At 41.4% G+C, this 10,996-nt stretch overlaps 1 protein-coding gene across 2 annotated transcripts; it reads right to left on the reverse strand.

Moving 5' to 3' along the window:
- Nucleotides 1-255: 255 nt before the first annotated feature.
- Nucleotides 256-10,899, reverse strand: arsh (arylsulfatase H). Of its 2 annotated transcripts, none has more exons than XM_080478514.1 (12): nucleotides 10,826-10,899; nucleotides 10,066-10,221; nucleotides 8,735-8,856; nucleotides 8,485-8,607; nucleotides 7,669-7,862; nucleotides 6,432-6,547; nucleotides 5,672-5,808; nucleotides 5,320-5,457; nucleotides 5,019-5,178; nucleotides 4,578-4,699; nucleotides 2,468-3,847; nucleotides 256-869 (listed from the first exon to the last, which is right to left on the reverse strand). In XM_080478514.1, the coding sequence occupies exons 1-11, from the start codon at nucleotides 10,840-10,842 to the stop codon at nucleotides 3,417-3,419; spliced, it is 1,716 nt and encodes a 571-aa protein (XP_080334640.1). In that variant the 5' UTR covers nucleotides 10,843-10,899; the 3' UTR covers nucleotides 256-869; nucleotides 2,468-3,416. The 2 variants fall into 2 exon arrangements, with proteins under 2 accessions (XP_080334640.1, XP_080334639.1); XM_080478513.1 differs by having other exon boundaries at nucleotides 6,432-6,652.
- Nucleotides 10,900-10,996: the final 97 nt, after the last annotated feature.

Genomic DNA, 10,996 nt, shown 5'->3' on the forward strand with positions numbered 1-10,996 from the left:
AGGACTCAGAGCTCAGATGGTAAGGACAAAATATGAGTGTATTAAGACTCTCAAGCCTGCACAGATCAACTACAAGTTGTCTCAAACACAGTCAGACTTTGCCCCCTAGTGGCCGACAGCTTTAACTACCATCTTCTGTAAATAATTCTGGATTCACCTCTACTTACATTAAACAAGCGATCAGAGATTTCTGACCTCTGCCAAGGGTAGACATGGACACAGGGAAATGACACATATTCGCCATCCAGATCATCTGCCTTCATTCATTTATTTATTTTCTTGATCACGTGATTTTATTTCATAATTAGAAAGAACACAAGACAATATATTGCAAAATTAAAATTTTCTATTGTAACAATTACTTGGATATAGATCACCACCAGAATTTAAGGAGTTCTTCATTTGATCAAAATGCACCTGTGTACCAATTTTTATGAAGAGCCGCTCATTAGTTTTTGAGATATCTTGATAACGGACAAATAAATGCGGATGATTTTTTTAACCTCCTTGGCAGAGGTAAAAAGAAACAAGAGCAACTAGAGATTTCTGACGTCCACCAAAGGTTGACCTGGACTCGGGAAAGAAAGAAAAAAAAAAGAAGTTTGCAGATCACATCCAAAATTTGATGGAATCTTTCATTGACAAATATCTGTGGTGAAGATTTCGACAAACTCTGGGCAGTAGTTTTGACATGATCTTGCTAACAGACATACAGACAAACAAATATATGGCAATGATTTTATTACGTACTTTGCTGGCGGAAAAACTTCCAAACGAGCAAACCAGAATTATAAGGGACAACACACTCCATTTCACCAAACGTGCCTATCTGGCTTTGCATACAGTACAGACCAAAAGTTTGGACACACCTTCCCATTCAAAGAGTTTTCTTTATTTTCATGACTATGAAAATTGTAGATTCACACTGAAGGCATCAAAACTATGAATTAACACATGTGGAATTATATACTTAACAAAAAAGTGTGAAACAACTGAAAACACGCCTTATATTCTAGGTTCTTCAAAGTAGCCACCTTTTGCTTTGATTACTGCTCTGGACACACTCTGCATTCTCTTGATGAGCTTCAAGAGGTAGTCACCTGAAATGGTCTTCCAACAGTCTTGAAGGAGTTCCCAGAGATGCTTAGCACTTGTTGGCCCTTTTGCCTTCACTCTGCGGTCCAGCTCACCCCAAACCATCTCCATTGGGTTCAGGTCCGGTGACTGTGGAGGCCAGGTCATCTGGCGCAGCACCCCATCACTCTCCTTCTTGGTCAAATAGCCCTTCCACAGCCTGGAGGTGTGTTTGGGGTCATTGACCTGTTGAAAAATAAATGATGGTCCAACTAAACGCAAAGCGGATGGAATAGCATGCCGCTGCAAGATGCTGTGGTAGCCATGCTGGTTCAGTATGCCTTCAATTTTGAATAAATCCCCAATAGTGTCACCAGCAAAGCACCCCCACACCATCACACCTCCTCCTCCATGCTTCACGGTGGGAACCAGGCATATGTAGAGTCCATCTGGTCACCTTTTCTGCGTCGCACAAAGACACGGTGGTTGGAACCAAAGATCTCAAATTTGGACTCATCAGACCAAAGCCCAGATTTCCACTGGTCTAATGTCCATTCCTTGTGTTCTTTAGCCCAAACAAGTCTCTTCTGCTTGTTGCCTGTCCTTAGCAGTGGTTTCCTAGCAGCTATTCTACCATGAAGGCCTGATTCACACAGTCTCCTCTTAACAGTTGTTCTAGAGATGTGTCTGCTGCTAGAACTCTGTGTGGCATTGACCTGCTCTCTAATCTGAGCTGCTGTTAACCTGCCATTTCTGAGGCTGGTGACTCGGATGACTCGGATGAGCAGAGGTGACTCTTGGTCTTCCTTTCCTGGGGCGGTCTTCATGTGAGCCAGTTTCTTTGTAGTGCTTGATGGTTTTTGCGACTGCACTTGGGGACACCTTCAAAGTTTTCCCAATTTTTCGGACTGACTGACCTTCATTTCTTAAAGTAATGATGGCCACTCGTTTTTCTTTACTTAGCTGCTTTTTTCTTGCCATAATACCAATTCTAACAGTCTATTCAGTAGGACTATCAGCTGTGTATCCACCGGACTTCTGCACAACACAACTGATGGTCCCAACCCCATTTATAAGGCAAGAAATCCCACTTATTAAAGCTGACAGGGCACACCTGTGAAGTGAAAACCCTTTCAGGTGACTACCTCTTGAAGCTCATCAAGAGAATGCAGAGTGTGTCCAGAGCAGTAATCAGAGCAAAAGGTGGCTACTTTGAAGAACCTAGAATATAAGGCCTGTTTTCAGTTGTTTTACACTTTTTTGTTAAGTACATATTTCCACATGTGTTAATTCATAGTTTTGATGCCTTCAGTGTGAATCTACAATGTCAATAGTCATGAAAATAAAGAAAACTCTTTGAATGAGAAGGTGTGTCCAGACTTTTGGTCTGTACTGCACTTGAAATGGAGTAGGAAGAACTTATACATTATACATTTACTTAATACAAGTTAACAGCACCTTTAACACTCTTAACTTATAAAACTCAAACTGGAAAACTCTCATCTTTACTGGCTCAATTGCATTTACGGAATGTTAATAATGGAGTCACTCCAGAAACACTGTAGTGCGTGAACAAAGTGTGGTAGTTCCTTCACTTCCCTTTCTTTTCTATCCTTTTATTCATTTCTTGTGTTTTAGTTTAAAGTCCTTGTTTTTGAGCAACTATTTTTAATCAATGGTGTCTCTGCCATCATACAGTAATTGCCTTTGATTAATCATATTTAAATCTAAGAAAAGAGCATGACAATATGGCTTTCGCACTTTTATAAATCGCCTTCATATCGATAAAGTGGCACTGACATTCAATTAATTCCTGTGACAAATATGGGATGGCAGTGTTTCTTTTCACTTATAGCTTTCACAGTTTTAAGTGTTCTTATTGGTTGGTAGAGTCTTCCAGACTCGGTGGGTAAATGATGCATCCAACATTATGTAAGAGCAAGAACTGAAATGAGTTTGTTCCTTATTCCTCCTGCCCCTCCTCAAAGCACCAAGCTATGGTTAAAAAAAACAACAACAAAAAAAATGTTGTGCAAGATTAATGCAAGTCCTGAGTTACTGTTCTGTTGATTATTCTTGCATTTAGTTCAAATCAAACCAAAACAATACAAATTGCAACTTTGGCCTCACATCTCATGAATTCCCCTTGTAAAGTCCCAAATCCATCTATCCTCTATAATAGCTTAAAGAAAGAAAAAAATAAAAATAAACAGATTACAGGGGCTGAACTTCATCCCAGCTAACACTGTCCTTTAAAATACAGCATGACAGTGTTAGATTTGTTTTCGACCATTTCTTTGAGAACAGTTTCACCAAACCCGTACCAGTAAACTTTCCGTTTTTCATTCTTGGACTTTTTGCTCCGAAACACGTGTCGTGTTCTCTTTGCACCAGCAGAATGGAAACGTCCCACAGCAGGGCTGGAGCCACGGTCTCCACAAAATCTTGTCCCAACTCATCTGAACTTCAACACCGTGTGTGGCTGTGCTGGTGTGTGAATGAGTGTCGTCCGATGTCTGCCTGCTTGCGAGGGTGCTCTCATGTCTGGCCACCGCTTTGGCGGTCTGTTCGAGAATCTCTGCATATCGGGGTTCAGTCTGTGGGCTCAGAGGTCTGGACTCCGAGGGGTCGTGAAATAGGTCAAACAGCAGCGGCGGGTTGTGGTGTGTGACGTGTTCTCCGTGACACAGGCAGACCTTTGTGTCGTAGCATCCAACGGCCCCCGGGGGTGAGAAGTTAGGAGTGAAAAAGTGAATCTTAAAGATGGAGTCACCTGTAGGATGACATATCTGTGAATGCAATGTTCATGCAATAGAAAGCCAAGGAAACTGGTGACGTTATGAATAAGTTACTTTTAAAAAGTAGTCGGAGCTTTATTCAAATTGCAATTATAAGCAAACCTAATAGTGCTTTTGTTCAAACTGCTCGAGCTAAAAAAAAAAAAATCAAAACTAATCCTGAAGAAATGAGTCTATCAATTCAAATATGACTTTGGTTTATAGTTCAGAAACTCGCCAAAACATTTCTGAATCCTGACCTGAAGTATTTGGAGGTTATTGCAGTCAACAGTCTGACAGTTATCAAGTCCAAAGACTCGTATTGTTCATACGGACTGATAGGAGTTAAAGCGCCATCAGAGAAGATATGGTATATTGAAGTGTTTGGAGTTGCACTCGGCACACTGTTTGGTCATAAATCTTTATATGATTTTCCTCTAAGCCAATCTGGAAAACAACATGATTTTAAAGGACTCACTTTTTTAGGTGATTATATACAATCAATAAATAATTACTTTTCTTTTCATATGACTTGCTGCAATAAAAATAAAAAAAAAGAATAATGAAGGGTTTGCTCTACTTTGTTTCAAACATTAAGCCATAAACACAGCGTGTAAAATGTCAAACTACAGCATTCCTCAAAAGATCTTCAAACTGTCGAGAATTCCAAATTTATGCGTTTGTATAAACCAACTACCAACTTCATGTGTCTGTATGTAAACTTACTTCCAGGTGGATGCCAACGTACTGCATTCAGGTAGACGCCACAGTAGTGAAACATGAATTCATGGTCTGATCGCCCAACTTTCCCCTCCAACAGCGGCATGAGGTTATGGCCATCCAGCAGTCTGAGTGAGCAAGGAGAGAGGTTGAAGAGTTATAACCTGCATCTCATATACAAGTATACAAGATATAAGAAGTCTTTGCCTCGTGTTCCATAAAATTTGCTGTTTTTCTGAAAAGGGGAGTGATTTCAGATGCAGCTGGTGAAGTTAAGAGGAACCAGCTTGTGGTGGTTCTTTTCTGTTTTGCAACGATTCATAATTTCAACTTTTCCAAACATTTGCCAGAAAAAAAAAAAAAAAAGTTTTGGGGACAGAAAATTATCTTTCTATTAATGTAACTGCAAACAACATAACAGAAATAGTCATGTAGAAAACTCCACACCTGTCGGGGTCTGTATCCTCAGCTAAATATTTCAATGTGGGGTACAGATCCATGAGGCTGGTCGGTTCATCCACAACTCTTCCTGCTGCCAGTCTGCCGGGCCAACGGAAAATCCCCGGGACCCTGATCCCTCCTTCCCAGCCCCCCATCGCCTTTCCACCTAAAGGGACGACAACAGGAAACAGGACACCACTTAATTCAGCATAAAAAAGTTCATCGTCTCTCAGTAAATTAAAATGGAAAACGGTCCAAAATTTGTAATTCGGTATCTATCAGTGAAATAAGGTCAAACATGGCTGACCTTTGTAGATACTGTTCCAGCCTCCTTTCTGTCCAGTCGTCAGATCGGAGTCCTCCAGGTGTCCACCGTGGTCTGACGCAAAGTACATCAGAGTATTGCTGGCCAGTCCAAGGGAGTCCACTGTCTCTGTTATTTCACCTATCAACAGGACAGCCAGTTAGATAATGTGATTTGACTTGAATCTGTAAGAGAACCAATGTCTCCTCCGACTTTCTTCATTAACAAGACCAATTATTTTGGGGGTTACTTTCTGCCTTACTCTAAAAATATTGCTCTGGGTTATTCACCGATGGCAACCGTCTGATGTTCCGCGATTCATCAGGACATATTGGCACAAAGATCTTCAACTTACCAATCATCCAGTCCACCTCCTCTAGATTGTCACCATAGCGACCGTGGCGACTTTTACCAGCAAAGGCAGGAGTTTTGAACAGCGGAGTGTGCAAGTGAGCCAACGAGAAAAAGAGAAGGAAGGGACGATCGGCATTCCTGAGACAGAAAGTGAACTTTTGTTAAAAAAACAAAACATCTGTAATAAATTATACAATGAAAAACAGTGAAATGTGCCTTTATGTGAAAAAACTATCGAACTGAAGGTGGTTATGGATTTCATTGATTTAATGTAGAATTTGTTAAATACAATATGCGTAATACCGTTTTCAAATTTGGAAATGACATAAAAATCATGACCGCAACCACGTTAAATATGAAACTTTCTGTGTCCGGGGCATAGCTGCAGCAATACAACGTGAATAAACTAAGCTGGGAGTTATTAGACAGAATCTGTCAAACTTTTATGGCCTTTGTAGAAACATGTGTATTTGGCCTGTATGTGGAGATGAGGTTGATGCAATGAACACTTCTCCTTATGCAAATTGCATCAGCAAAGATCAAGTTCAGTCCTAAATCTGGATGTTTGAAGATCATTTTGTGACAACTAAAACAAAAGAAAATTGCTGTCCACACATATGCATGAAGGATGACATATCATATTGGTCTTGTGTTTGCAACAAACCACAACTCTACACAAGAGGTTCAACAGCCTCAACCATTTTCCTTTACTAAGAATAAATTAAAACAAACCAACAACTAAACAACACATGCATTCCTACCTCCTTATAAAATTTTGTGCTTCTCCCAGCAATCTCTGGGGCAGTGTCTCCACTGTCATTGGCTGTTCAATTACTTCTTGGTTCCTCATGATGATGCAGTTCCAGATTGGCAGGAGCTTAAAGGGCACATACCACACTGCGGTTGCTAGGATGGTGAGAAATAAAAGTGGCACCACGAGCCGCAGCCTGACTTCAAATAGGCCACATACATGGACACACACCTAAAAATACAAACAGTCAAACATTGGGTTTTAGAGATACTTTCCTCTCAGTAACAAGGCTTCTTCTGACAGATTTACACACTCATTTCAGCCAACCAACTCACAGGAATACAGAAATAACATGTGAAGCTAAAGTTGGTGGAGAATTGCTCTGGACTGCATCGTGATGTTCTGCAAACACTTCAGAGACTCAAACAAGTGAAACAAATCAACTTAAACTGCATTCTAGCACTCAACTACTACAAACTAAAGTCTGAATATGTTGATGTATGATTCATATCCTTTCTGGTGGTGTGTCATTCTGACTGTACAAACAGAATTTCCATGTGAGAAGGACTGCGTTGCTTTTTCTCTTTGACACTACTTGTTGCCGTTTTTTGTGAATTGGAGGCAGATCTGTATGCAGTTTCATGATGCTGCCACTAGATGCCAGAGCAGGCCAAAGCCGTCATGTTTTATGGGTGAATGTCCTCTATTCCAACACATAATATTTGAGCTTACTTCTGAAAACAGTTATATCTGGTTAAATTCAAAAGCTAATGTTTGTCAGGGAGTGCCGCTCTGCTTAGTTATTGTTTGATATTTTGTACTTTGGTGTGCTACCTTTTTAGAGCCAATTGTTTGTTTCAATCTTGTTTTTGTTTGTGGCACAGCTGCTTCCAATCCATCCCACAGGTACCCACTATTGCCAAATTCTGCTTTCGACATTGTGCTCCCCCCCAAAAAATACGTTTCTGGCTTGAATGACTCAGTTTCACAATTGCAACTTCTGTTCTCACTTTTTTCCCAGCCCTTTGGCACGTATCTCAGTGATTACACATCAGTCGGTTTGCTTTGGGCAGAACGGCACAACAAGCCTCTGTTTTCTAAAATTCTTTCTCATCGTCTCATAAGACAAACGCGTTCCCCATTTGAGTTCAGAATATTTTAAAAAGCCTGCCCCCATGTTTGTTTGTTTTTTTTTAGCTCGGCGTAACCATGTCCATGAAAGAGGAAAAAAAAAAGAACACACTCACCAGAGTGAGTCCAAACAGCATGGAGAGATTTTGGAGTGTGTGCTGGAGGTCTGCCAGCACATCGCTGCCTTCCCCGGGCACACAGTCATTGAACAGAGTGAACGGCAGACCGTAGAAGTAGCTGAAGCCATGCTGGTTCGGGTGATGACAGTGATCCCCTCTGTGCTCACAGCTCACACCCAAGTGCCATTTACCTGGGGATTTACGGCGAATCAGAAACAACAAACTGAGCACAAATCAACCTTTTGATGCATCCTTAGGCGTACCCGAAGAAAATCCTTACATGAACAGGGAGAACATGCAAACTCCACACAGGAAGCAAACCCTAAAAGCCAAACTCGGACCCGACGGTCTCACTGTGCGGCGAGAGCGCCACTGGATTACAAAGCAGCCCACATTCTTCTCTATAATCGCCGGCACATTTATCCTGACGTTGAATTACTTTCGCAAAGCAGTGCCAGCCGTATGCAGAACCATATGGTTTACGTGCTGCCAATGCTTGTAAAAGTGTGAAACTGTCGATGGCAAATTGCCTCCTCATGCACAACAAGGTTTTCTTATTACTCTAAACCACACAAACAAGTGAGAAACAAGGAGGCGTCCACCACGGATTGATCTACACTCAGAATTCCACATGCCCGTTCTGTAAACATTCAGCGTGCCATCCTGAACAATTTGCCCAACTTCAAGTCTTACATGATGGCAGATATGCTGGAGAATTACATTGTTCTTTTCTCCACGTGGCCTAAATACAGTTTTGAGGAAAACTCCATGAGCGGGATCAACAAATAAAATGTCCACATCGTGTTCTCTCACCCACGAGGCCGGTGGTATATCCTTGCTGCTGTAGCCTTTTAGCAAAGGTGGTCTCGTCGGGTGGAAGCCCCCCAGAACCGCCGAGAAACAGCAGCACCTGGACGCGCCCTGTGCTCGTCATCCCTTGGTAACAGACACACAAATATGCAAGAAATAAATGACCAAACACAGTATGTCTGACAAAATCAAACACCAGACTGAAGCTGCGATTACTTGTTACTGGCTAAATGAAAGCAAGAGTGTTTGTTACCTGAACGAACTGGGTAGCGGCCCGTCACAAAAGCAGTTCTGCTCGGCGTGCACAGAGGAGCAGCGGCAATATGCTGAGTCAGCTTCACCCCTTCAGAGGCCAGCCTGTCTATGTTAGGAGTCCTGCATACAGTAGAAAACAACATGTAGGAGACACTTGAAGGTTAAAAAACAAAACAAAACAATGAAAGCTGATTTAATGAATTGTTAAGCCACCACATGCAGCTCATCAGACAACTCAGTGCCCTGTGGAGGCAGGTAATGTCCTCCACCACAGAATAATGGTGATCACTCGCAACTACTTTATATTGATTTGTAGCAGCAGCCCTCCTCTGAGGAGGCAAATGGGCTCAAACCGTACCAGCAAACATTCCCCTGCAGCATAATAAAGCTGCGAGATATTCTCAGTGTTATGATGAGGCCTGCATGGCTCTCTTTGTGTATTACAAACACCATTTAAAGAATATATTGAGGGAATACTCAGCCCACATTATCACAGTGTTCCACATGGCTGTACACCGGTGCTCATGGTATACGCGCCAGTGCCTTTTTGTAACAATCTGCAACACTGTTACAAAACCTCACCAGAGTGTTCATTTCAGATGTGGAATTACCCGGCAAAGTGTAAAAATTACCAATGAGATATCGAATGCTGTTTGTCTACTGAGAGTCACACAGTTGTAGTGAGATAAACATACATACGACAGAGCGGAGGCTTTTCTTTTCTTTATCTCGAGTGAAAAAAACCCTGAGCTGTGAGGCTGAGTTTATGAAAACATGCAGGATAAATGCTACAGAAATCATTTGGAATAACAAACAAGCTTTTGCCTTAAACCCAGATTGCAGTTTGAAAAAACCACAACAAAAAAAACATTCCATAATAGTTTGTTTTTTTTGTTGTATGAAAAGCGGACTTTTGTCACAATATGCACTTAAATCTTTTTTTAAGACTAAAACCAAACCATTTTTTGAGTTTTTATTATTCATAGGTTAGGTGTTTTTTTCTAGTTCAGCTATATTGAGATCAAACTGGGCTGTATGTGGCTCAAAAATGGCTAAACAGGGGTTTGTTGTCTGTTGCACTGACTGTAAACTGAGCTGAGATGAATAAAATCCAGATTTGAAAGACACTTGAATATAGAATCGGATCGCTCGCTGATGTGGACTTGCACACAGCACTCACCCGGTCTCTTCTTTAACCTTTACATGTCAATGCAGGCACATAGATCATTGACTACCAGATGCCCTATTTTCATTTACAAGCTGGATCACATAGTTTCAAGAAAGGATAGCATGACGTTCACACTCAGAATGACCACAGATAGGACTCACCTGATGGTGTCATTACCGTAGCAGCCTATGTCACCAATGCCCAAGTCGTCCACCATCATCAGGACAAAGTTGGGCTTCCTGTGGACCTCCTGTCCTCTGACGAAGCTTTCTGCTGCCAAATGCAGCCAGAGGAGAAGATGTACTATCAGGACAAACCTATGACAGATTAAAAAAAGAAGACAGCTTTAACTGGGGCAGATAGGAGTGTTGCTCATTTAAACAATCATTTTAATCATATTAAACAATTAATAAGGGTGCAGATGAGTCTTATTTGCAGTCTAATCAGAAATGAATGCAATTATTGTAATAATCCATGCTTAAGCCTTTATCAAGTGACCATAATTCATGACATCCAAATTTCTTCTTGTTTGGGCCAAAGTTTCAGGAGTAAATAAATTGATGTCCATCATAGAATTTGAGCACCTGAGTTAAGATTTTCATAGGAATACACTGTGTCTATCATAGATAAGCCTTCTAGACAGGCATATTCAGGGTATTATTTTTGCAAATAATAAAAAAGGACCAAGAACCTGTAAGAAGCTCTCCGGTTTGTGCAACAATGACATCTGACATGACTATGAATAATATGAGTTTGCGGTAAGAATCGTTCTCCCAGGGAGCTGCAGCGTGTCATCGGGGTAAACGTGTCACAAACGTGGACACTTTTTCTTAACATGTGTAGTTTGGTCTCTTCCCTCGCGTATTATTGCAGACAAGGGATGCACGTCGACTTCACACAATAGCAACCTTGGTGACTTACCTCATTTCTGCATGCATTGAACTCTTATTTAAACAGACTCACGTCTTCCGCGTGTACTCATTTCCTGTTGCTCCGCCCTGACATTACCGGCTTGTCTGGACTATGAGCGCAGCTCAATATTGACCAAAATGTGTGAAATAGCGGCGCCACTGGCGACCAGTCGTTACAAAA

This window comes from Lipophrys pholis (genome assembly GCF_963383615.2).
Source record: "Lipophrys pholis genome assembly, chromosome: 13".
NCBI classification, from domain to species: Eukaryota; Metazoa; Chordata; class Actinopteri; order Blenniiformes; family Blenniidae; genus Lipophrys; species Lipophrys pholis.

Coding starts and splice junctions, on each gene's coding strand:
- arsh (XM_080478513.1), bottom strand. Junction 8,857..10,065: donor TACGGTAATGACACCATCAG/GTGAGTCCTATC, acceptor TACTGTATGCAG/GACTCCTAACATAGACAGGC. Junction 4,700..5,018: donor GAGGATACAGACCCCGACAG/GTGTGGAGTTTT, acceptor TTGCTCACTCAG/ACTGCTGGATGGCCATAACC.